The sequence below is a fragment of the Oncorhynchus keta genome, chromosome 10 (genome assembly GCF_023373465.1).
Source record: "Oncorhynchus keta strain PuntledgeMale-10-30-2019 chromosome 10, Oket_V2, whole genome shotgun sequence".
NCBI lineage: Eukaryota > Metazoa > Chordata > Actinopteri > Salmoniformes > Salmonidae > Oncorhynchus > Oncorhynchus keta.
In genome coordinates this window covers 82,656,283-82,683,861 of record NC_068430.1, presented here as the reverse complement: position 1 = coordinate 82,683,861, position 27,579 = coordinate 82,656,283, and the positions used below count along the sequence as shown (strand labels likewise).

General features: G+C 41.4%; 1 protein-coding gene across 1 annotated transcript in view; it reads left to right on the top strand.

Moving 5' to 3' along the window:
* The window catches only part of LOC127931973 (bromodomain-containing protein 4-like), a 103,154-nt gene that overhangs the window by 21,101 nt on the left and 54,474 nt on the right, over positions 1-27,579 (top strand). Inside the window, 6 exon segments of the mRNA XM_052526131.1 lie at positions 14,083-14,389; positions 16,791-16,883; positions 17,231-17,368; positions 17,457-17,589; positions 26,130-26,467; positions 27,120-27,353. Of these exon segments, the coding sequence (XP_052382091.1) occupies positions 14,267-14,389; positions 16,791-16,883; positions 17,231-17,368; positions 17,457-17,589; positions 26,130-26,467; positions 27,120-27,353 (1,059 nt within the window). The 5' untranslated portion in view covers positions 14,083-14,266.

The following is a 27,579-nucleotide window of genomic DNA, read 5'->3' as shown; positions in this document are numbered from 1 at the left end:
GTAATTCAACTACTACTACTACTAAACATCATCATTACATAGTCTTATTGGTTGGTAGGAGTGTTAGTAATTCAACTACTACTACTACTAAACATCATCATTACATAGTCTTATTGGTTGGTAGGAGTGTTAGTAATTCAACTACTACTAAACATCATCATTACATAGTCTTATTGGTTGGTAGGAGTGTTAGTAATTCTACTACTACTAAACATCATCATTACATAGTCTTATTGGTTGGTAGGAGTGTTAGTAATTCAACAACTACTACTAAACTTCATCATTACATAGTCTTATTGGTTGGTAGGAGTGTTAGTAATTCAACAACTACTACTAAACATCATCATTACATAGTCTTATTGGTTGGTAGGAGTGTTAGTAATTCAACAACTACTACTAAACATCATCATTACATAGTCTTATTGGTTGGTAGGAGTGTTAGTAATTCAACTACTACTAAACATCATCATTACATAGTCTTATTGGTTGGTAGGAGTGTTAGTAATTCAACTACTACTAAACATCATCATTACATAGTCTTATTGGTTGGTAGGAGTGTTAGTAATTCAACTACTACTACTAAACATCATCATTACATAGTCTTATTGGTTGGTAGGAGTGTTAGTAATTCAACTACTACTACTACTAAACATCATCATTACATAGTCTTATTGGTTGGTAGGAGTGTTAGTAATTCAACTACTACTACTAAACATCATCATTACATAGTCTTATTGGTTGGTAGGAGTGTTAGTAATTCAACAACTACTACTAAACATCATCATTACATAGTCTTATTGGTTGGTAGGAGTGTTAGTAATTCAACTACTACTAAACATCATCATTACATAGTCTTATTGGTTGGTAGGAGTGTTAGTAATTCAACAACTACTACTAAACATCATCATTACATAGTCTTATTGGTTGGTAGGAGTGTTAGTAATTCAACTACTACTAAACATCATCATTACATAGTCTTATTGGTTGGTAGGAGTGTTAGTAATTCAACTACTACTAAACATCATCATTACATAGTCTTATTGGTTGGTAGGAGTGTTAGTAATTCAACTACTACTACTAAACATCATCATTACATAGTCTTATTGGTTGGTAGGAGTGTTAGTAATTCAACTACTACTAAACATCATCATTACATAGTCTTATTGGTTGGTAGGAGTGTTAGTAATTCAACAACTACTACTAAACATCATCATTACATAGTCTGATTGGTTGGTAGGAGTGTTAGTAATTCAACAACTACTACTAAACATCATCATTACATAGTCTTATTGGTTGGTAGGAGTGTTAGTAATTCAACACTACTACTACTAAACATCATCATTACATAGTCTTATTGGTTGGTAGGAGTGTTAGTAATTCAACAACTACTACTAAACATCATCATTACATAGTCTTATTGGTTGGTAGGTTAGTAAGTGTTAGTAATTCATTACATACTTATTGGTTGGTAGGAGTGTTACTATTCAACTACTACTACTACTAAACATCATCATTACATAGTCTTATTGGTTGGTAGGAGTGTTAGTAATTCAACTACTACTAAACATCATCATTACATAGTCTTATTGGTTGGTAGGAGTGTTAGTAATTCAACTACTACTACTACTAAACATCATCATTACATAGTCTTATTGGTTGGTAGGAGTGTTAGTAATTCAACTACTACTAAACATCATCATTACTACTACTAAACATCATCATTACATAGTCATTGGTTGGTCAGTGTTAGTAACACTACTACTAAACATCATCATTACATAGTCTTATTGGTTGGTAGTGTTAGTAATTCACTACTACTACTACTAAACATCATCATTACATAGTCTTATTGGTTGGTAGGAGTGTTAGTAATTCAACTACTACTAAACATCATCATTACATAGTCTTATTGGTTGGTAGGAGTGTTAGTAATTCAACTACTACTAAACATCATCATTACATAGTCTTATTGGTTGGTAGGAGTGTTAGTAATTCAACTACTACTAAACATCATCATTACATAGTCTTATTGGTTGGTAGGAGTGTTAGTAATTCAACTACTACTAAACATCATCATTACATAGTCTTATTGGTTGGTAGGAGTGTTAGTAATTCAACTACTACTAAACATCATCATTACATAGTCTTATTGGTTGGTAGGAGTGTTAGTAATTCAACTACTACTAAACATCATCATTACATAGTCTTATTGGTTGGTAGGAGTGTTAGTAATTCAACTACTACTAAACATCATCATTACATAGTCTTATTGGTTGGTAGGAGTGTTAGTAATTCAACTACTACTACTACTAAACATCATCATTACATAGTCTTATTGGTTGGTAGGAGTGTTAGTAATTCAACTACTACTAAACATCATCATTACATAGTCTTATTGGTTGGTAGGAGTGTTAGTAATTCAACTACTACTAAACATCATCATTACATAGTCTTATTGGTTGGTAGGAGTGTTAGTAATTACTACTACTACTACTAAACATCATCATTACATAGTCTTATTGGTTGGTAGGAGTGTTAGTAATTCAACTACTACTAAACATCATCATTACATAGTCTTATTGGTTGGTAGGAGTGTTAGTAATTCAACTACTACTAAACATCATCATTACATAGTCTTATTGGTTGGTAGGAGTGTTAGTAATTCAACTACTACTAAACATCATCATTACATAGTCTTATTGGTTGGTAGGAGTGTTAGTAATTCAACTACTACTAAACATCATCATTACATAGTCTTGATTGGTTGGTAGGAGTGTTAGTAATTCAACTACTACTAAACATCATCATTACATAGTCTGATTGGTTGGTAGGAGTGTTAGTAATTCAACTACTACTAAACATCATCATTACATAGTCTTATTGGTTGGTAGGAGTGTTAGTAATTCAACTACTACTAAACATCATCATTACATAGTCTTATTGGTTGGTAGGAGTGTTAGTAATTCAACTACTACTAAACATCATCATTACATAGTCTGATTGGTTGGTAGGAGTGTTAGTAATTCAACTACTACTAAACATCATCATTACATAGTCTTATTGGTTGGTAGGAGTGTTAGTAATTCAACTACTACTAAACATCATCATTACATAGTCTTATTGGTTGGTAGGAGTGTTAGTAATTCAACTACTACTACTAAACATCATCATTACATAGTCTTATTGGTTGGTAGGAGTGTTAGTAATTCAACTACTACTACTAAACATCATCATTACATAGTCTTATTGGTTGGTAGGAGTGTTAGTAATTCTAAACATCATCATTACTACTACTACTAAACATCATCATTACATAGTCTTATTGGTTGGTAGGAGTGTTAGTAATTCAACTACTACTAAACATCATCATTACATAGTCTTATTGGTTGGTAGGAGTGTTAGTAATTCAACTACTACTACTAAACATCATCATTACATAGTCTTATTGGTTGGTAGGAGTGTTAGTAATTCAACTAACTACTACTAAACATCATCATTACATAGTCTTATTGGTTGGTAGTAGGAGTGTTAGTAATTCAACTACTACTACTACTAAACATCATCATTACATAGTCTTATTGGTTGGTAGGAGTGTTAGTAATTCAACTACTACTACTAAACATCATCATTACATAGTCTTATTGGTTGGTAGGAGTGTTAGTAATTCATCATCATTACATACTACTACTACTAAACATCATCATTACATAGTCTTATTGGTTGGTAGGAGTGTTAGTAATTCAACTACTACTAAACATCATCATTACATAGTCTTATTGGTTGGTAGGAGTGTTAGTAATTCAACTACTACTAAACATCATCATTACATAGTCTTATTGGTTGGTAGGAGTGTTAGTAATTCAACTACTACTACTAAACATCATCATTACATAGTCTTATTGGTTGGTAGGAGTGTTAGTAATTCAACTACTACTACTAAACATCATCATTACATAGTCTTATTGGTTGGTAGGAGTGTTAGTAATTCAACTACTACTACTAAACATCATCATTACATAGTCTTATTGGTTGGTAGGAGTGTTAGTAATTCAACTACTACTACTAAACATCATCATTACATAGTCTTATTGGTTGGTAGGAGTGTTAGTAATTCAACTACTACTACTAAACATCATCATTACATAGTCTTATTGGTTGGTAGGAGTGTTAGTAATTCACTACTACTACTAAACATCATCATTACATAGTCTTATTGGTTGGTAGGAGTGTTAGTAATTCAACTACTACTAAACATCATCATTACATAGTCTTATTGGTTGGTAGGAGTGTTAGTAATTCAACTACTACTACTAAACATCATCATTACATAGTCTTATTGGTTGGTAGGAGTGTTAGTAATTCAACTACTACTAAACATCATCATTACATAGTCTTATTGGTTGGTAGGAGTGTTAGTAATTCAACTACTACTAAACATCATCATTACATAGTCTTATTGGTTGGTAGGAGTGTTAGTAATTCAACTACTACTAAACATCATCATTACATAGTCTTATTGGTTGGTAGGAGTGTTAGTAATTCAACTACTACTAAACATCATCATTACATAGTCTTATTGGTTGGTAGGAGTGTTAGTAATTCTACTACTACTAAACATCATCATTACATAGTCTGATTGGTTGGTAGGAGTGTTAGTAATTCAACTACTACTACTACTAAACATCATCATTACATAGTCTTATTGGTTGGTAGGAGTGTTAGTAATTCAACTACTACTACTACTAAACATCATCATTACATAGTCTTATTGGTTGGTAGGAGTGTTAGTAATTCAACTACTACTAAACATCATCATTACATAGTCTTATTGGTTGGTAGGAGTGTTAGTAATTCAACTACTACTACTACTAAACATCATCATTACATAGTCTTATTGGTTGGTAGGAGTGTTAGTAATTCAACTACTACTACTACTAAACATCATCATTACATAGTCTTATTGGTTGGTAGGAGTGTTAGTAATTCAACTACTACTACTAAACATCATCATTACATAGTCTTATTGGTTGGTAGGAGTGTTAGTAATTCAACTACTACTACTAAACATCATCATTACATAGTCTTATTGGTTGGTAGGAGTGTTAGTAATTCAACTACTACTAAACATCATCATTACATAGTCTGATTGGTTGGTAGGAGTGTTAGTAATTCAACTACTACTACTAAACATCATCATTACATAGTCTTATTGGTTGGTAGGAGTGTTAGTAATTCAACTACTACTAAACATCATCATTACATAGTCTTATTGGTTGGTAGGAGTGTTAGTAATTCACTACTACTACTAAACATCATCATTACATAGTCTTATTGGTTGGTAGGAGTGTTAGTAATTCAACTACTACTACTAAACATCATCATTACATAGTCTTATTGGTTGGTAGGAGTGTTAGTAATTCAACTACTACTACTAAACATCATCATTACATAGTCTTATTGGTTGGTAGGAGTGTTAGTAATTCAACTACTACTACTAAACATCATCATTACATAGTCTTATTGGTTGGTAGGAGTGTTAGTAATTCAACTACTACTACTAAACATCATCATTACATAGTCTTATTGGTTGGTAGGAGTGTTAGTAATTCAACTACTACTACTAAACATCATCATTACATAGTCTTATTGGTTGGTAGGAGTGTTAGTAATTCAACTACTACTACTAAACATCATCATTACATAGTCTTATTGGTTGGTAGGAGTGTTAGTAATTCACTACTACTACTAAACATCATCATTACATAGTCTTATTGGTTGGTAGGAGTGTTAGTAATTCAACTACTACTACTAAACATCATCATTACATAGTCTTATTGGTTGGTAGGAGTGTTAGTAATTCAACTACTACTACTAAACATCATCATTACATAGTCTTATTGGTTGGTAGGAGTGTTAGTAATTCAACTACTACTACTAAACATCATCATTACATAGTCTTATTGGTTGGTAGGAGTGTTAGTAATTCAACTACTACTACTAAACATCATCATTACATAGTCTTATTGGTTGGTAGGAGTGTTAGTAATTCAACTACTACTACTAAACATCATCATTACATAGTCTTATTGGTTGGTAGGAGTGTTAGTAATTCAACTACTACTACTAAACATCATCATTACATAGTCTTATTGGTTGGTAGGAGTGTTAGTAATTCAACTACTACTACTAAACATCATCATTACATAGTCTTATTGGTTGGTAGGAGTGTTAGTAATTCAACTACTACTACTAAACATCATCATTACATAGTCTTATTGGTTGGTAGGAGTGTTAGTAATTCAACTACTACTACTAAACATCATCATTACATAGTCTTATTGGTTGGTAGGAGTGTTAGTAATTCAACTACTACTACTAAACATCATCATTACATAGTCTTATTGGTTGGTAGGAGTGTTAGTAATTCAACTACTACTACTAAACATCATCATTACATAGTCTTATTGGTTGGTAGGAGTGTTAGTAATTCAACTACTACTACTAAACATCATCATTACATAGTCTTATTGGTTGGTAGGAGTGTTAGTAATTCAACTACTACTACTAAACATCATCATTACATAGTCTTATTGGTTGGTAGGAGTGTTAGTAATTCAACTACTACTACTAAACATCATCATTACATAGTCTTATTGGTTGGTAGGAGTGTTAGTAATTCAACTACTACTACTACTAAACATCATCATTACATAGTCTTATTGGTTGGTAGGAGTGTTAGTAATTCAACTACTACTACTAAACATCATCATTACATAGTCTTATTGGTTGGTAGGAGTGTTAGTAATTTGCTACTACTACTACTAAACATCATCATTACATAGTCTTGTTTGGTTGTAGGAGTGTTAGTAATTCAACTACTACTACTAAACATCATCATTACATAGTCTTATTGGTTGGTAGGAGTGTTAGTAATTCAACTACTACTACTAAACATCATCATTACATAGTCTTATTGGTTGGTAGGAGTGTTAGTAATTCAACTACTACTACTAAACATCATCATTACATAGTCTGATGTGTGTTGCTCGTGCAGTGTTATTGGTTGAGTAAAGTGCTAACTGTCATCTGTGTTCTGGTGTTGTCATGTTGTGTTCCTCATGAAAAGATCCACTGGTTGATGTTACTAAAATCCTCTTAGGCCTCATTGGTTGTTGTGTTGCTCAACTGCTGTGTTGTTGTTGTGTTGCTGCCGTGCTGTGTTGTCATGTTGTGTTGCTGCCGTGCTGTGTTGTCATGTTGTGTTGCTGCCGTGCTGTGTTGTCATGTTGTGTTGCTGCCGTGCTGTGTTGTCATGTTGTGTTGCTGCCGTGCTGTGTTGTCATGTTGTGTTGCTACAGTGCTGTGTTGTCATGTTGTGTTGCTGCCGTGCTGTGTTGTCATGTTGTGTTGCTGCCGTGCTGTGTTGTCATGTTGTGTTGCTGCTGTGCTGTGTTGTCATGTTGTGTTGCTACAGTGTTGTGTTGCTACAGTGTTGTGTTGCTGTCGTGCTGTGTTGTTGTCTTAGGTCTCTCGTTATGTAGTGTTGTGGTGTCTCTCTTGTCGTGTTTTGTCCAAATGTTTATTTTGAATCCCGGCTACTGCAGCCCTAAACATCATCCTACAGTGCTTTTGTCTGTTGGTAGGCCGTCTTTGTCATGTTGTGTTGCTGCCGTGCTGTGTTGTCATGTTAACCTAGTCTGTTGGTATTGGGTGTTAGACACTTGTGTTGACACTTTCATGAAATAGGGATGTTAGGTGTCACTGTGTTAACCTCTCTGTGGTCATGTACGCTAGACACTGTCTCTATGTTGGTTTGTAGGACTGTGTCAGTTGTGTTGCCTCTCTGTATGTGTGGACGCTTGACACTACGTTAACCTCTGTGTTGTCATGTCACTTACAAAACCTCTCTAGGGTATGTGGGACGCTTAACTCATCTGGGGTATGTAACCTCGTTAGGGTTTGTAGGACACTAGTTACGTTAACGCTAACCTCTAGGGTTTGTAGGGACACTAGACACTACGTTAACTTCTAGGGTATGTGGGACGCTTAGACACAACGCTAACCTCTAGGGTATGTAGGGACACTAGACACTACGTTAACCTCTCTAGGGTATGTGGGACGCTAGACACAACGCTAACCTCTAGGGTTTGTAGGGACACTTGTTAACCTCTCTAGGGTATGTGGGACGCTAGACACAACGCTAACCTCTAGGGTTTGTAGGGACACTTGTACGTTAACCTCTCTAGGGTATGTGGGACGCTAGACACAACGCTAACCTCTAGGGTTGTCAGGGACACTAGACACTACGTTAACCTCTCTAGGGTATGTGGGACGCTAGACACAACGCTAACCTCTAGGGTTTGTAGGGACACTAGACACTACGTTAACCTCTCTAGGGTATGTGGGACGCTAGACACAACGCTAACCTCTAGGGTATGTAGGGACACTAGACACACGTTAACCTCTCTAGGGTATGTGGGACGCTAGACACAACGCTAACCTCTAGGGTTTGTAGGGACACTAGACACTACTGTGTAACCTCTAGGGTATGTGGGACGCTAGACACAACGCTAACCTCTAGGGTATGTAGGGACACTAAACACTACTGTTAACCTCTCTAGGGTATGTGGGACGCTAGACACGTGCTAACCTCTAGGGTTTGTAGGGACACTAGACACTGTTAACCTGTCAGGTATGTGTTTATTTTGCTAACCTCTAGGGTATGTAGGGACACTAGACACTACGTTAACCTCTCTAGGGTATGTGGGACGCTAGACACTACGCTAACCTCTGTAGGGACACTAGACACTACGTTAACCTCTCTAGGGTATGTAGGGACACTAGACACTACGTTAACCTCTCTAGGGTATGTAGGGAAACTAGACACTACGTTAACCTCTCTAGGGTATGTGGGACGCTAGACACTACGCTAACCTCTAGGGTTTGTAGGGACACTAGACACTACGTTAACCTCTCTAGGGTATGTGGGACGCTAGACACTACGTTAACCTCTCTAGGGTATGTAGGGACACTAGACACTACGTTAACCTCTCTAGGGTATGTGGGACGCTAGACACTACGTTAACCTCTCTAGGGTATGTAGGGACACTAGACACTACGTTAACCTCTCTAGGGTATGTAGGGACGCTAGACACTACGTTAACCTCTCTAGGGTATGTAGGGACACTAGACACTACGTTAACCTCTCTAGGGTATGTAGGGACGCTAGACACTACGTTAACCTCTCTAGGGTATGTAGGGACACTAGACACTACGTTAACCTCTCTAGGGTATGTAGGGACACTAGACACTACGTTAACCTCTCTAGGGTATGTAGGGACACTAGACACTACGTTAACCTCTCTAGGGTATGTAGGGACACTAGACACTACATTAACCTCTCTAGGGTATGTAGGGACGCTAGACACTACGTAGACCTCTCTAGGGTATGTAGGGACGCTAGACACTACGTTAACCTCTCTAGGGTATGTAGGGACACTAGACACTACGTTAACCTCTCTAGGGTATGTAGGGACACTAGACACTACGTTAACCTCTCTAGGGTATGTAGGGACGCTAGTCATTACGTTAACCTCTCTAGGGTATGTGGGACGCTAGTAATTACGTTAACCTCTCTAGGGTATGTGGGACGCTAGTCATTACGTTAACCTCTCTAGGGTATGTGGGACGCTAGTCATTACGTTAACCTCTCTAGGGTATGTGGGACGCTAGTCATTACGTTAACCTCTCTAGGGTATGTGGGACGCTAGTCATTACGTTAACCTCTCTAGGGTATGTAGGGACACTAGACACTACGTTAACCTCTCTAGGGTATGTAGGGACACTAGACACTACGTTAACCTCTCTAGGGTATGTGGGACACTAGCGTCCCACCTGGCCAACATCCAGTGAGATTGCAGAGCGCCAAATTCAAATACAGAAATAATCATTATAAAAATTCAGAAAACAAAACATATTTTACATAGGTTTAAAGATGAACTTCTTGTGAATCCAACCACGGTGTCAGATTTTAAAAATGCTTTACGGCGAAAGCATACCTTATGATTATTTGAGAACAGCCCAGCAGACAAATCATTTCAAATAGTAACCAGCCAAGTAGAAGAGTTACACAAGTCACAAATAGAGAAAATTAATCGCTTACCTTCTTGATGATGATGGTTGCACTCAGAAGACATTCATTTACTCAACAAATGTTCCTTTTGTCCGATAGTCTCTTTATATCCAAAAACCTCAGTTTTGTTTTTTGCATTTTCTTCAGTAATCCACAGGCTCAAACGCAGTCAAAACAGGTAGACACGGCGCGCATGATAAAGCTCTGTGACACGGCGCGCATGATAAAGCTCTGTGACACGGCGCGCATGATAAAGCTCTGTGACACGGCGCGCATGATAAAGCTCTGTGACACGGCGCGCATGATAAAGCTCTGTGACACGGCGCGCATGATAAAGCTCTGTGACACGGCGCGCATGATAAAGCTCTGTGACACGGCGCGCATGATACAGCTCTGTGACACGGCGCGCATGATAAAGCTCTGTGACACGGCGCGCATGATAAAGCTCTGTGACACGGCGCGCATGATAAAGCTCTGTGACACGGCGCGCATGATACAGCTCTGTGACACGGCGCGCATGATAAAGCTCTGTGACACGGCGCGCATGATAAAGCTCTGTGACACGGCGCGCATGATAAAGCTCTGTGACACGGCGCGCATGATACAGCTCTGACACGGCGCGCATGATAAAGCTCTGTGACACGGTAGTGTCCACTCATTCTGACGGCTCTTACTCCCCATTTATCAGAATACAAGCCTGAAACAATTTCTAAAGACTGTTGACATCTAGTGGAAGGCATAGGATCTGCAATTTGAGTCCTAAGTCAATGGATACTGTAAGGGCATTGAATAGAAAACCTACTTCCTGAATGGATTTTTCTCAGGTCTTCGCCTGCCAAATCAGTTCTGTTATACTCAGACACTATTTTTAACAGTTTTGGAAACTTTAGAGTGTTTTCTATCCAAATCTACCAGTTATATGCACATCGTGTCTTCTGGGCCCGAGTAGCAGGCAGTTTAATTTGGGCATGCTTTTCATCCACAATTCCTAATGCTGCCCCCTACCCTAGAGAAGTTAAATCAAACCATGTTAGAGGACCTTTAACCTTTTATCTGTTAGTGTGTGTGTGTGTTAGCGCAGTGTGTCTGTGTTTACTGTGTGTGTGTGTGATAGCGTGTGTGTGTGTGTGTGTGGTAGCGCAGTGTGTGTGTGTGTGTGTGTGTAGCACAGTGTGTGTGGTAGCACAGTGTGTGTGTGTTAGCACAGTGTGTGTGTGGTAGCACAGTGTGTGTGTGTTAGAGCTGTGTGTGTGTTAGAACTGTGTGTGTGTGGCTGTAGGCGTGTGTGTTGTTTGGGGAAGTCCAGTTTGGTGGTTAGTCTGGGCTGCCAGTGTGTGCAGGGGTCGGTATATAGATCTGTGTGAGTTAGGGTAGTGTGTGTGTGCAGGGGTCGGTATATATATCTGTGTGAGTTAGGGTAGTGTGTGTGTGTGTGTGTTGGAAAGTCCAGTTCTGTTGATTAGTCACTGAGACAGTAGGCAGATATGCCTGTGTATGCCAGGGTCGGTGTATAGGACTGTGTTTATATAGTGGGGTCGGTGTATAGGACTGTGTTTATATAGTGGGGTCTGTGTATAGGACTGTGTTTGTATAGGACTGTGTTTATATAGTGGGGTCGGTGTATAGGACTGTGTTTATATAGTGGGGTCGGTGTATAGGACTGTGTTTATATAGTGGGGTCAGTGTATAGGACTGTGTTTATATAGTGGGGTCGGTGTATAGGACTGTGTTTATATAGTGGGGTCAGTGTATAGGACTGTGTTTATATAGTGGGGTCAGTGTATAGGACTGTGTTTATATAGTGGGGTCAGTGTATAGGACTGTGTTTATATAGTGGGGTCAGTGTATAGGACTGTGTTTATATAGGACTGTGTTTATATAGTGGGGTCAGTGTATAGGACTGTGTTTATATAGTGGGGTCAGTGTATAGGACTGTGTTTATATAGGACTGTGTTTATATAGTGGGGTCAGTGTATAGGACTGTGTTTATATAGGACTGTGTTTATATAGTGGGGTCGGTGTATAGGACTGTGTTTATATAGTGGGGTTAGGACTGTGTTTATATAGTGGGGTCAGTGTATAGGACTGTGTTTATATAGTGGGGTCTGTGTTTATATAGGGTCAGTGTATAGGACTGTGTTTATATAGTGGGGTCAGTGTATAGGACTGTGTTTATATAGGACTGTGTTTATATAGTGGGGTCAGTGTATAGGACTGTGTTTATATAGGACTGTGTTTATATAGTGGGGTCTGTGTATAGGACTGTGTTTATATAGTGGGGTCAGTGTATAGGACTGTGTTTATATAGTGGGGTCAGTGTATAGGACTGTGTTTATATAGTGGGGTCAGTGTATAGGACTGTGTTTATATAGTGGGGTCAGTGTATAGGACTGTGTTTATATAGTGGGGTCGGTGTATAGGACTGTGTTTATATAGTGGGGTCAGTGTATAGGACTGTGTTTATATAGTGGGGTCAGTGTATAGGACTGTGTTTATATAGTGGGGTCAGTGTATAGGACTGTGTTTATATAGGACTGTGTTTATATAGTGGGGTCAGTGTATAGGACTGTGTTTATATAGTGGGGTCAGTGTATAGGACTGTGTTTATATAGTGGGGTCAGTGTATAGGACTGTGTTTATATAGTGGGGTCGGTGTATAGGACTGTGTTTATATAGTGCTGTGTTTATATAGTGGGGTCAGTGTATAGGACTGTGTTTATATAGTGGGGTCAGTGTATAGGACTGTGTTTATATAGTGGGGTCAGTGTATAGGACTGTGTTTATATAGTGGGGTCAGTGTATAGGAGGACTGTGTTTATATAGTGGGGTCAGTGTATAGGACTGTGTTTATATAGTGGGGTCAGTGTATAGGACTGTGTTTATATAGTGGGGTCAGTGTATAGGACTGTGTTTATATAGTGGGTCGGTGTATATAGGACTGTGTTTATATAGTGGGGTCAGTGTATAGGACTGTGTTTATATAGTGGGGTCAGTGTATAGGACTGTGTTTATATAGTGGGGTTGGTGTATAGGACTGTGTTTATATAGACTGGGTCAGTGTATAGGACTGTGTTTATATAGTGGGGTCAGTGTATAGGACTGTGTTTATGTAGTGGGGTCAGTGTATAGGACTGTGTTTATATAGGACTGTGTTTATATAGTGGGGTCAGTGTATAGGACTGTGTTTATATAGTGGGGTCGGTGTATAGGACTGTGTTTATATAGTGGGGTCAGTGTATAGGACTGTGTTTATATAGTGGGGTCGGTGTATAGGACTGTGTTTATATAGTGGGGTCAGTGTATAGGACTGTGTTTATATAGTGGGGTCAGTGTATAGGACTGTGTTTATATAGTGGGGTCGGTGTATAGGACTGTGTTTATATAGTGGGGTCGGTGTATAGGACTGTGTTTATATAGTGGGGTCGGTGTATAGGACTGTGTTTATATAGTGGGGTCGGTGTATAGGACTGTGTTTATATAGTGGGGTCAGTGTATAGGACTGTGTTTATATAGGACTGTGTTTATATAGTGGGGTCAGTGTATAGGACTGTGTTTATATAGTGGGGTCTGTGTATAGGACTGTGTTTATATAGTGGGGTCAGTGTATAGGACTGTGTTTATATAGGACTGTGTTTATATAGTGGGGTCAGTGTATAGGACTGTGTTTATATAGTGGGGTCAGTGTATAGGACTGTGTTTATATAGCTGTGATGTTACTCTTCCTCCTAGAGAATCCAATGGGCTGTGATGATTACTATGATGACGTTACTCTCCCCCCCCGTCCTCCCCTCCTAGAGAATCCAGTGGGCTGTGATGATGATGACGTTACTCTTCCTCCCCTCCTAGAGAATCCAGTGGGCTGTGATGATGATGATGATGACGTCTTCCTCCCCCCCCTTCTAGAGAATCCAGTGGGCTGTGATGATGATGATGTTACTCTTCCCCTCTAGAGAATCCAGTGGGCTGTGATGATGACGATGATGACGTTACTCTTCCTCCTCCCTTCAGAGAGTCCAGCGTTTTGTGTGATGGCCTGAGAGGGCTTCCCAGTCTAGCCTGCCTGCCTCTCCCGGGTCCAAACTGTCTGACTGGGACTCCCCCCCTCCCCGCCTGCTACGCCCTGCCTCCGTCGCCATGGGAGACGGCCTGGAGGCGGGCAGCAGCCTAAACCCCGCCCCCCGCTCCCACTCCTGTAACCCCCCGCCCCCCGAGACATGGAACCCCTCGAGGCCGAAACGACAGACCAACCAGCTACAGGTAGTGTGTGTGTGTGTGTGTGTGTGTGTCGAACCACAGAACAACTAGTTTTGACTACTGATAATGTACTGTTTGATGGATTGGTTGGTCGGTCGGGGACATATAAAATAATATGAAATGTTTTTTTTTTTTCCTGATTCTGTGGAGTTTTTTCAGGTTTCCGTTTTCTCCGTTTTCATTCTCAAACTCACACTTTTTTTTTATAGAACAAAATTTGATATTCAGTCCACATCAATTCTTAAACCACATCATGACTAGACGTCGACCGATTATGATCTTCAACGCGGATTACGCAGACTGCTCTATCAAATCATAGACTTAATTATAACATAACACACAGAAATACGAGCCTTAGGTCATTAATATGGTAGGATTACGCAGACTGCTCTATCAAATCATAGACTTAATTATAACATAACACACAGAAAACACTTGGGTCATTAATAGAGAATACTGCTCTATCAAATCATAGCCTTAGGTCATTAATATGGTAGAATCAGGAAACTATCATTTAGAAAACAAGACGGAACTGTTCCGCAGACTATTTTATCTAAATCATCCATAAGTTATAAATATTGAAATGTTAGGTCATTCACAACCTTCAATATTATGTCATAATTATGTACAATTCTGGCAAACTTAATTTTATCAGTCTTTGTCTAAATATTGAATAAATGGTCTTCAAATTAATTACAGTCTTTGTTAGGAATAAATGGTCTTCCCACAGTTCGCAACGAGCCAGGCAGCCCAAACTGCTGCATATACCCCGACTCTGCTCGTACAGAACGCAGGATAAGTGACACAATTTCCCTAGTTAAAAGAAATTCATGTTAGCAGGCAATATTAACTAAATATGCAGGTTTAAAAATATATACTTGTGTATTGATTTTAAGGAAGGCATGATGTTTATGGTTAGGTCCACACTGGTGCAACGACAGTGCTTTTTTCGCGAATGCGCTTGTTAAATCATCACCTGTTTGGCGAAGTAGGCTGTGATTCGATGATAAATTAAAAGGCACCGTATCGATTATATGCAAACGCAGGACAAGCTAGATAAAAGTAATATCATCAAACATGTGTAGTTAACTAGTGATTTTATGTTAAGTTTAATGCTAGCTAGCAACTTACCGTGGCTCCTTGCTGCATTCGCGTAACAGGCGGTCAGCCTGCCACGCAGTCTCCCCGTGGAGTGCAATGTAATCGGCCATAATCTGTGTCCGAAAATGCAGATTACCGATTGTTATGATAACTTGAAATCGGCCATTCCGATTATTTGGTCGACCTCTAATCATGACACCACTTTTGAGGTCTGGGAAAAATTAAATACATTTTCATTTGTGGATTTAACTACCTTTTTAATTAAACTGTGCACCAGCCTGGGACAGTTGTTTGGTTAGTGATGTTTCTGTAGCCCTCGTGACTGCAGAGTTAGCTAAACAAAATGGCCACTGGATTGATGTAAATAATCACGATGTCATTCCGCCAGGTAGACAGACACTACTCTGTGGTTAACATGTAATAGAGAAGGTTTCTGGGAAAGCCTTTTCATCTACCAGAAGGTTATCATTAACATCATCGCTAACGGCTACACACATTGGTAGACAGAAAGCACACAGACGGGCATTCCTGTGCCATTGCCTTTTCGGGAGGGAGGGAGGGAGGGAGGGAGAGAGGGAGGAGGGAGGGGAGGGAGGGAGGGGGGGAGAGAGGGAGGGGAGAGAGGGAGGGAGGGAGGGAGGGGGAGAGAGAGGGAATGGCAGGGGGAGAGAGAGAGGAAGAGGGAGAGGGAGGGAGGGAGAATCCCTGATGCATTTTGAAGTTCAACATTTAGTTTTAATATCTGGATTCCATGATTCTGTCTGTGTTCTCCCCATTGCAGATCTATAGGGCCCTAGTTGGTTCATTGATGGGTTGGTTGGTTGAGTGGTTGGTTGAGTGGTGGGTTGATGGGTTGATTGATGGGTTGATTGATGGGTTGATTGATGGGTTGATTGATGGGTTGATTGATGGGTTGATTGATTGATTGATTTATTGAGTGGTGGGTTGATGGATTGATTGATTGATTGAGTGGTGGGTTGATTGATGGGTTGGTTGATCGGTTGATTGATTGATTGAGTGGTGGGTTGATTGATGGGTTGGTTGATCGGTTGATTGATTGATTGAGTGGTGGGTTGATTGGTTGATTGATTGATTGATTGAGTGGTGGGTTGATTGATGGGTTGGTTGATGTTTTGATTGATTGATTGAGTGGTGGGTTGATTGATTGATTGAGTGGTGGGTTGATTGATTGATTGAGTGGTGGGTTGATTGATTGATTGAGTGGTGGGTTGATTGATTGATTGAGTGGTGGGTTGATTGATTGATTGAGTGGTGGGTTGGTAATAGGTTTATTGTGTTGCAGTACCTGTTGAAGGTGCTGCTGAAGACACTGTGGAAACATCACTTCTCATGGCCCTTCCAGGCTCCCGTAGATGCCATCAAACTCGGCCTGCCTGTAAGTAGTATGTGTGTGTGGGGAGAATCACTTCTCATTGCCCCTCCAGGCTCCCGTAGAGCGGGAGAGAGATGGAGGTGAGAGAGTTGAGGGAGAGAGACTTTCTAACCCCTCTCTCTCTCCTCTCTCCCTCCCCCACCTCCCTCTCTCTCCCTCTCCCCCCCTTTCCTCTGTCCTCCCTCTCTCCCTCTCCCCCCCTTCCTCTGTCCTCCCTCTCTCCCTCTCTCCTCCCTCCCCCACCTCCCTCTTTCCCTCTCTCTCCCTCTCCCCCCCCTTTCCCTCTCTCTCCCTCTCCCCCCCCTTCCTCTGTCCTCCCTATCTCTCTCTCTTCCTCCTCCCCTCTCCAGGATTACTATCAGATCATCAAGGTTCCTATGGACATGGGGACCATCAAGAAGAGACTGGAGAACAGCTACTATTGGAACGCCCAGGAATGTATACAGGACTTCAACACCATGTTCACCAACTGTTACATCTACAACAAGGTACAGTACACACACACACACACAGACAGAAATCTGATAGTAGGGCTAGGGTTAACTGACGTGTGTGTGTGTTTGTGTGTGTGCGCAGCCTGGTGATGACATAGTGTTGATGGCAGAGTCTCTAGAGAAGATGTTTCTTCAGAAGATCTCTGAGATGCCCCAAGAGGAGACTGAGATCCCCATGGTTACCAAGGGGCGGAGGGCGAGGCAGAGAGAAGCAGGTATGGTGTAGGGAGAGTGGCTTTTAGTTCCAACGGTCTGATTTGAGGGATTCAGATCACTGTTGTCATTACTGATGGAGGGATTCAGATCACTGTTGTCATTACTGATGGAGGGATTCAGATCACTGTTGTCATTACTGATGGATGGATTCAGATCACTGTTGTCATTACTGATGGAGGGATTCAGATCACTGTTGTCATTACTGATGGAGGGATTCAGATCACTGTTGTATTACTGATGGAGGGATTCAGATCACTGTTGTCATTACTGATGGAGGGATTCAGATCACTGTTGTCATTACTGATGGAGGGATTCAGATCACTGTTGTCATTACTGATGGAGGGATTCAGATCACTGTTGTCATTACTGATGGAGGGATTCAGATCACTGTTGTCATTACTGATGGAGGGATTCAGATCACTGTTGTCATTACTGATGGAGGGATTCAGATCACTGTTGTATTACTGATGGAGGGATTCAGATCACTGTTGTATTACTGATGGAGAATTTCAGATCACTGTTGTATTACTGATGGAGGGATTCAGATCACTGTTGTCATTACTGATGGAGGGATTCAGATCACTGTTGTCATTCCTGATGGAGGGATTCAGATCACTGTTGTCATTACTGATGGGAGGATTCAGATCACTGTTGTCATTACTGATGGAGGGATTCAGATCATTGTTGTCATTACTGATGGAGGGATTCAGATCACTGTTGTATTACTGATGGAGGGAAACAGATCACTGTTGTCATTACTGATGGAGGGATTCAGATCACTGTTGTATTACTGATGGAGGGATTCAGATCACTGTTGTCATTACTGATGGAGGGATTCAGATCACTGTTGTCATGGAGGGATTCAGATCACTGTTGTCATGGAGGGATTCAGATCACTGCTGTCATTACTGATGAAGGGATTCAGATCACTGTTGTCATGGAGGGATTCAGATCATTGTTGTCATTACTGATGGAGGGATTCAGATCACTGTTGTATTACTGATGGAGGGAAACAGATCACTGTTGTCATTACTGATGGAGGGATTCAGATCACTGTTGTCATTACTGATGGAGAGATTCAGATCACTGTTGTCATTACTGATGGAGGGATTCAGATCACTGTTGTCATTACTGATGGAGGGATTCAGATCTCTGTTGTCATTACTGATGGAGGGATTCAGATCACTGCTGTCATTACTGATGGAGGGATTCAGATCACTGTTGTCATTACTGATGGAGGGATTCAGATCACTGTTGTCATTACTGATGGAGGGATTCAGATCATTGTTGTCATTCCTGATGGAGGGATTCAGATCACTGTTGTCATTACTGATGGAGGGATTCAGATCACTGTTGTCATTACTGATGGAGGGATTCAGATCACTGTTGTCATGGAGGGATTCAGATCACTGTTGTCATGGAGGGATTCAGATCACTGCTGTCATTACTGATGAAGGGATTCAGATCATTGTTGTCATTCCTGATGGAGGGATTCAGATCACTGTTGTCATTACTGATGGAGGGATTCAGATCTCTGTTGTCATGGAGTGATTCAGATCACTGCTGTCATTACTGATGGAGGGATTCAGATCATTGTTGTCATTCCTGATGGAGGGATTCAGATCACTGTTGTCATTACTGATGGAGGCATTCAGATCACTGTTGTCATTACTGATGGAGGCATTCAGATCACTGTTGTCATTACTGATGGAGGGATTCAGATCACTGTTGTCATTACTGATGGAGGGATTCAGATCTCTGTTGTCATGGAGGGATTCAGATCACTGCTGTCATTACTGATGGAGGGATTCAGATCATTGTTGTCATTCCTGATGGAGGGATTCAGATCACTGTTGTCATTACTGATGGAGGGATTCAGATCACTGTTGTCATTACTGATGGAGGCATTCAGATCACTGTTGTCATTACTGATGGAGGGATTCAGATCACTGTTGTCATTACTGATGGAGGCATTCAGATCACTGTTGTCATGGAGGGATTCAGATCACTGTTGTCATGGAGGGATTCAGATCACTGTTGTCATTACTGATGGGCGGATTCAGATCACTGTTGTCATTACTGATGGAGGGATTCAGATCATTGTTGTCATTACTGATGGAGGGATTCAGATCACTAAATGACTTAAATGTAAATGTAAATGTTGTCATCACTGATGTCATCACTGATGGGCAGATTCAGATCACTGTTGTCATTACTGATGGAGGGATTCAGATCACTGTTGTCATTACTGATGGATGGATTCAGATCACTGTTGTCATTACTGATGGAGGGATTCAGATCACTGTTGTCATTACTGATGGAGGGATTCAGATCACTGTTGTCATTACTGATGGAGGGATTCAGATCACTGTTGTCATTACTGATGGAGGGATTCAGATCACTGTTGTCATTACTGATGGAGGGATTCAGATCACTGTTGTCATTACTGATGGAGGGATTCAGATCACTGTTGTCATTACTGATGGAGGGATTCAGATCACTGTTGTCATTACTGATGGAGGGATTCAGATCACTGTTGTCATGGAGGGATTCAGATCACTGTTGTCATGGAGGGATTCAGATCACTGCTGTCATTACTGATGGAGGGATTCAGATCACTGTTGTCATTACTGATGGAGGGATTCAGATCACTGTTGTCATTACTGATGGAGGGATTCAGATCACTGTTGTCATGGAGGGATTCAGATCACTGCTGTCATTACTGATGCAGGGATTCAGATCATTGTTGTCATTCCTGATGGAGGGATTCAGATCACTGTTGTCATTACTGATGGAGGGATTCAGATCACTGTTGTCATTACTGATGGAGGCATTCAGATCACTGTTGTCATTACTGATGGAGGGATTCAGATCACTGTTGTCATTACTGATGGAGGCATTCAGATCACTGTTGTCATGGAGGGATTCAGATCACTGTTGTCATGGAGGGATTCAGATCACTGTTGTCATTACTGATGGAGGGATTCAGATCACTGTTGTCATTACTGATGGAGGGATTCAGATCATTGTTGTCATTACTGATGGAGGGATTCAGATCACTAAATTACTTAAATGTAAATGTAAATGTTGTCATCACTGATGTCATCACTGATGGGCAGATTCAGATCACTGTTGTCATTACTGATGGAGAGATTCAGATCACTGTTGTCATTACTGATGGATGGATTCAGATCACTGTTGTCATTACTGATGGAGGGATTCAGATCACTGTTGTCATTACTGATGGAGGGATTCAGATCACTGTTGTCATTACTGATGGAGGGATTCAGATCACTGTTGTCATTACTGATGGATGGATTCAGATCACTGTTGTCATTACTGATGGAGGGATTCAGATCATTGTTGTCATTACTGATGGATGGATTCAGATCACTGTTGTCATTACTGATGGATGGATTCAGATCACTGTTGTCATTACTGATGGAGGGATTCAGATCACTGTTGTCATTACTGATGGATGGATTCAGATCACTGTTGTCATTACTGATGGAGGGATTCAGATCACTGTTGTCATTACTGATGGAGGGATTCAGATCACTGTTGTCATTACTGATGGAGGGATTCAGATCACTGTTGTCATTACTGATGGAGGGATTCAGATCACTGTTGTCATTACTGATGGAGGGATTCAGATCACTGTTGTATTACTGATGGAGGGATTCAGATCACTGTTGTATTACTGATGGAGGGATTCAGATCACTGTTGTCATTACTGATGGAGGGATTCAGATCACTGTTGTCATTACTGATGGAGGGATTCAGATCACTGTTGTCATTACTGATGGAGGGATTCAGATCACTGTTGTATTACTGATGGAGGGATTCAGATCACTGTTGTCATTACTGATGGAGGGATTCAGATCACTGTTGTCATTACTGATGGAGGGATTCAGATCACTGTTGTATTACTGATGGAGGGATTCAGATCACTGTTGTCATTACTGATGGAGGGATTCAGATCACTGTTGTATTACTGATGGAGGGATTCAGATCACTGTTGTCATTACTGATGGAGGGATTCAGATCACTGTTGTCATTACTGATGGAGGGATTCAGATCACTGTTGTATTACTGATGGAGGATTCAGATCACTTGTGTCATTACTGATGGAGGGATTCAGATCACTGTTGTCATTACTGATGGAGGGATTCAGATCACTGTTGTCATTACTGATGGAGGGATTCAGATCACTGTTGTCATTACTGATGGAGGGATTCAGATCACTGTTGTCATTACTGATGGAGGGATTCAGATCACTGTTGTCATTACTGATGGAGGGATTCAGATCACTGTTGTCATTACTGATGGAGGGATTCAGATCACTGTTGTCATTACTGATGGAGGGATTCAGATCACTGTTGTCATGGAGGGATTCAGATCACTGTTGTCATGGAGGGATTCAGATCACTGCTGTCATTACTGATGGAGGGATTCAGATCACTGTTGTCATTACTGATGGAGGGATTCAGATCACTGTTGTCATTACTGATGGAGGGATTCAGATCACTGTTGTCATGGAGGGATTCAGATCACTGCTGTCATTACTGATGCAGGGATTCAGATCATTGTTGTCATTCCTGATGGAGGGATTCAGATCACTGTTGTCATTACTGATGGAGGGATTCAGATCACTGTTGTCATTACTGATGGAGGCATTCAGATCACTGTTGTCATTACTGATGGAGGGATTCAGATCACTGTTGTCATTACTGATGGAGGCATTCAGATCACTGTTGTCATGGAGGGATTCAGATCACTGTTGTCATGGAGGGATTCAGATCACTGTTGTATTACTGATGGAGGGATTCAGATCACTGTTGTATTACTGATGGAGGGATTCAGATCACTGTTGTCATTACTGATGGAGGGATTCAGATCACTGTTGTATTACTGATGGAGGGATTCAGATCACTGTTGTATTACTGATGGAGGGATTCAGATCACTGTTGTCATTACTGATGGAGGGATTCAGATCACTGTTGTATTACTGATGGAGGGATTCAGATCACTGTTGTCATTACTGATGGAGGGATTCAGATCACTGTTGTCATTACTGATGGAGGGATTCAGATCACTGTTGTATTACTGATGGAGGGATTCAGACCACTGTTGTATTACTGATGGAGGGATTCAGATCACTGTTGTCATTACTGATGGAGAATTCAGATCACTGTTGTATTACTGATGGAGGGATTCAGATCACTGTGTTATTACTGATGGAGGGATTCAGATCACTGTTGTATTACTGATGGAGGGATTCAGATCACTGTTGTATTACTGATGGAGGGATTCAGATCACTGTTGTCATTACTGATGGAGGGATTCAGATCACTGTTGTCATTACTGATGGAGGGATTCAGATCACTGTTGTATTACTGATGGAGGGATTCAGATCACTGTTGTATTACTGATGGAGGGATTCAGATCACTGTTGTCATTACTGATGGAGGGATTCAGATCACTGTTGTATTACTGATGGAGGGATTCAGATCACTGTTGTATTACTGATGGATGGATTCAGATCACTGTTGTCATTACTGATGGAGGGATTCAGATCACTGTTGTATTACTGATGGAGGGATTCAGATCACTGTTGTATTACTGATGGAGGGATTCAGATCACTGTTGTATTACTGATGGAGGGATTCAGATCACTGTTGTCATTACTGATGGAGGGATTCAGATCACTGTTGTCATTACTGATGGAGGGATTCAGATCACTGTTGTATTACTGATGGAGGGATTCAGATCACTGTTGTATTACTGATGGAGGGATTCAGATCACTGTTGTCATGGAGGGATACAGATCACTGTTGTCATTACTGATGGAGGGATTCAGATCACTGTTGTATTACTGATGGAGGGAATTCAGATCACTGTTGTATTACTGATGGAGGGAATTCAGATCACTGTTGTATTACTGATGGAGGGATTCAGATCACTGTTGTATTACTGATGGAGGGATTCAGATCACTGTTGTATTACTGATGGAGGGATTCAGATCACTGTTGTATTACTGATGGAGGGATTCAGATCACTGTTGTATTACTGATGGAGGGATTCAGATCACTGTTGTATTACTGATGGAGGGATTCAGATCACTGTTGTCATTACTGATGGAGGGATTCAGATCACTGTTGTATTACTGATGGAGGGATTCAGATCACTGTTGTCATGGAGGGATTCAGATCACTGTTGTCATTACTGATGGAGGAATTCAGATCACTGTTGTATTACTGATGGAGGGATACAGATCACTGTTGTCATTACTGATGGATGGATTCAGATCATTGTTGTATTACTGATGGAGGGATTCAGATCACTGTTGTCATTACTGATGGAGGGATTCAGATCACTGTTGTCATTACTGATGGAGGGATTCAGATCACTGTTGTCATTACTGATGGAGGGATTCAGATCACTGTTGTCATTACTGATGGAGGGATTCAGATCACTGTTGTCATGGAGGGATACAGATCACTGTTGTCATTACTGATGGAGGGATTCAGATCACTGTTGTATTACTGATGGAGGGATTCAGATCACTGTTGTATTACTGATGGAGGGATTCAGATCACTGTTGTCATGGAGGGATACAGATCACTGTTGTCATTACTGATGGAGGGATTCAGATCACTGTTGTATTACTGATGGAGGGATTCAGATCACTGTTGTATTACTGATGGAGGGATTCAGATCACTGTTGTCATTACTGATGGAGGGATTCAGATCACTGTTGTATTACTGATGGATGGATTCAGATCACTGTTGTATTACTGATGGATGGATTCAGATCACTGTTGTCATTACTGATGGATGGATTCAGATCACTGTTGTATTACTGATGGAGTGATTCAGATCACTGTTGTATTACTGATGGAGGGATTCAGATCACTGTTGTCATTACTGATGGAGGGATTCAGATCACTGTTGTATTACTGATGGAGTGATTCAGATCACTGTTGTATTACTGATGGAGGGATTCAGATCACTGTTGTCATTACTGATGGAGGGATTCAGACCACTGTTGTCATTACTGATGGAGGGATTCAGATCACTGTTGTCATGGAGGGATACAGATCACTGTTGTCATTACTGATGGAGGGATTCAGATCACTGTTGTATTACTGATGGAGGGATTCAGATCACTGTTGTATTACTGATGGAGGGATTCAGATCACTGTTGTATTACTGATGGAGGGATACAGATCACTGTTGTATTACTGATGGAGGGATTCAGATCACTGTTGTCATTACTGATGGAGGGATTCAGATCACTGTTGTCATTACTGATGGAGGGATTCAGATCACTGTTGTCTTACTGATGGAATGATTCAGATCACTGTTGTCATTACTGATGGAGGGATTCAGATCACTGTTGTCTTACTGATGGAATGATTCAGATCACTGTTGTCATTACTGATGGAGGGATTCAGATCACTGTTGTCATTACTGATGGAGGGATTCAGATCACTGTTGTATTACTGATGGAGGGATTCAGACCACTGTTGTATTACTGATGGAATGATTCAGATCACTGTTGTCATTACTGATGGAGGGATTCAGATCACTGTTGTCATTACTGATGGAGGGATTCAGATCACTGTTGTCTTACTGATGGAATGATTCAGATCACTGTTGTCATTACTGATGGAGGGATTCAGATCACTGTTGTCATTACTGATGGAGGGATTCAGATCACTGTTGTATTACTGATGGAGAGATTCAGACCACTGTTGTATTACTGATGGAATGATTCAGATCACTGTTGTATTACTGATGGAGGGATTCAGATCACTGTTGTCATTACTGATGGAGGGATTCAGATCACTGTTGTATTACTGATGGAGGGATTCAGATCACTGTTGTCATTACTGATGGAGGGATACAGATCACTGTTGTCATTACTGATGGAGGGATACAGATCACTGTTGTCATTACTGATGGAGGGATTCAGATCACTGTTGTATTACTGATGGAGGGATACAGATCACTGTTGTCATTACTGATGGAGGGATACAGATCACTGTTGTCATTACTGATGGAGGGATTCAGATCACTGTTGTCATTACTGATGGGGGGATTCAGATCACTGTTGTATTACTGATGGAGGGATTCAGATCACTGTTGTCATTACTGATGGAGGGATACAGATCACTGTTGTATTACTGATGGAGTGCTTTCTCCTCTCTTCTCTTCTGTTCCTTTCTTGTCTTCACCTCTCTGTTGCTTATTCTCTCTTATATTTTACTCCGGGTGGACTTCCACCCCCCCTCTCTCTCTCCATCCCCCTCTCTCTCTCTTTCCACCCCCCCCTCTCTCTTTCCACCCCCCTCTCTCTCTCTACCCCCTCTCTCTCTCTACCCCCTGTCTCTCTCTACCCCCTGTCTCTCTCTACCCCCTGTCTCTCTCTACCCCCTGTCTCTCTCTACCCCCTGTCTCTCTCTACCCCCTGTCTCTCTCTACCCCCTGTCTCTCTCTACCCCCTGTCTCTCTCTACCCCCTCTCTCCTCTCCAGGTCTCCTGTCTAAGTCTGACTCCGGCCAGGACTCATCTCCCTCCTCCACCCCCCACACCCGAGGTTTCTCCTCCCCGTCGCCGGGCCCTCAGACTCGGGGTCTCCCCGTATCCCAGGGGCCCCCCACCCTCCCCCTCGCCCTCCCCCCTCAGACCCAGCCCCCTCGCGTTCCCCCCCCCCCTCCCTCCCACGCCCCCCAGCTGGGACCACCCTTCCCCATCAGCCCTCTGGATGTCCTGGCCCAGGGCCTCACCTCCGTACCCCACCACCCCCCAGCCCACCCAGACCTTCACCCTGCTGCCCCACCCATCCCCCAGAGCATCGCACCCCCAGCTAAGGTGAGGAGACCAGAGGGAGAAAAGAAGGGCTGTCGTTCTGCCCCTGAACAGGCAGTTGACCCACTGTTCCTAGGCCGTCATTGAAAATAAGACTTTGTTCTTAACTGAATTGCCTAGTTAAATAAAGGTCAAATAAAAATGTAAAAAATAAAAATTAAATGCCCTGAGATGTCCCCACGTACCGTCATTATCTTCCTGGTAGTTGAATGTCTCTTCATTCCCTGAGATGTCCCCACGTACCGTCTTTATCTTCCTGGTAGTTGAATATCTTTTCATTCCCTGAGATGTCCCCACGTACCGTCATTATCTTCCTGGTAGTTGAATGTCTCTTCATTCCCTGAGATGTCCCCACGTACCGTCATTATCTTCCTGGTAGTTGAATGTCTCTTCATTCCCTGAGATGTCCCCACGTACCGTCATTATCTTCCTGGTAGTTGAATATCTCTTCATTCCCTGAGATGTCCCCACGTACCGTCATTATCTTCCTGGTAGTTGAATATCTCTTAATTCCTGTCCCTGGGGATCCAGCTGGGACCATGTTTACTTTTCTACTTTTAGCACATCGACTTATCCACTCATCATGTGTCATGCTGAGGGAATGTGTGGTGTTGTCTTGACCTCTAGCCCCTGACCTTTAACCCCCCACCTGCAGCATAGGAAGAGCCAGAAGAGGAAGGCTGACACCACCACACCCACCGCCAACGACCAGCTCAGCGAGTCGTCTCCCGTGGCGACGGAGCGCCCACGCCGTGAAAGCAGCAGCCGCCCGCTGAAGCAGCCCAAACGAGACCCCGCCCAGCCCGACTCCCAGCACCACCTGGGGCTAGGCGGGGGGGTTCCCGGGGGCGGGGCGTTAACAAGTCACGGCGGGAGCCCCAAACGACAGGTATTATTCTCCTAATACAACAAGAGGTTAAAACAGTGGGGGGGCAGTCTGTCCCAAACGACAGGTATTATTCTCCTAATACAACAAGAGGTTAAAACAGTGGGGGGGGCAGTCTGTCCCCGTCCGTCCAGGTATTATTCTCTAATACAACTGTTCCAGTGGGGGGGCAGTCTGTCCCAAACGACAGGTATTATTCTCCTAATACCAGGGTTGTGTCTGTCCCCAG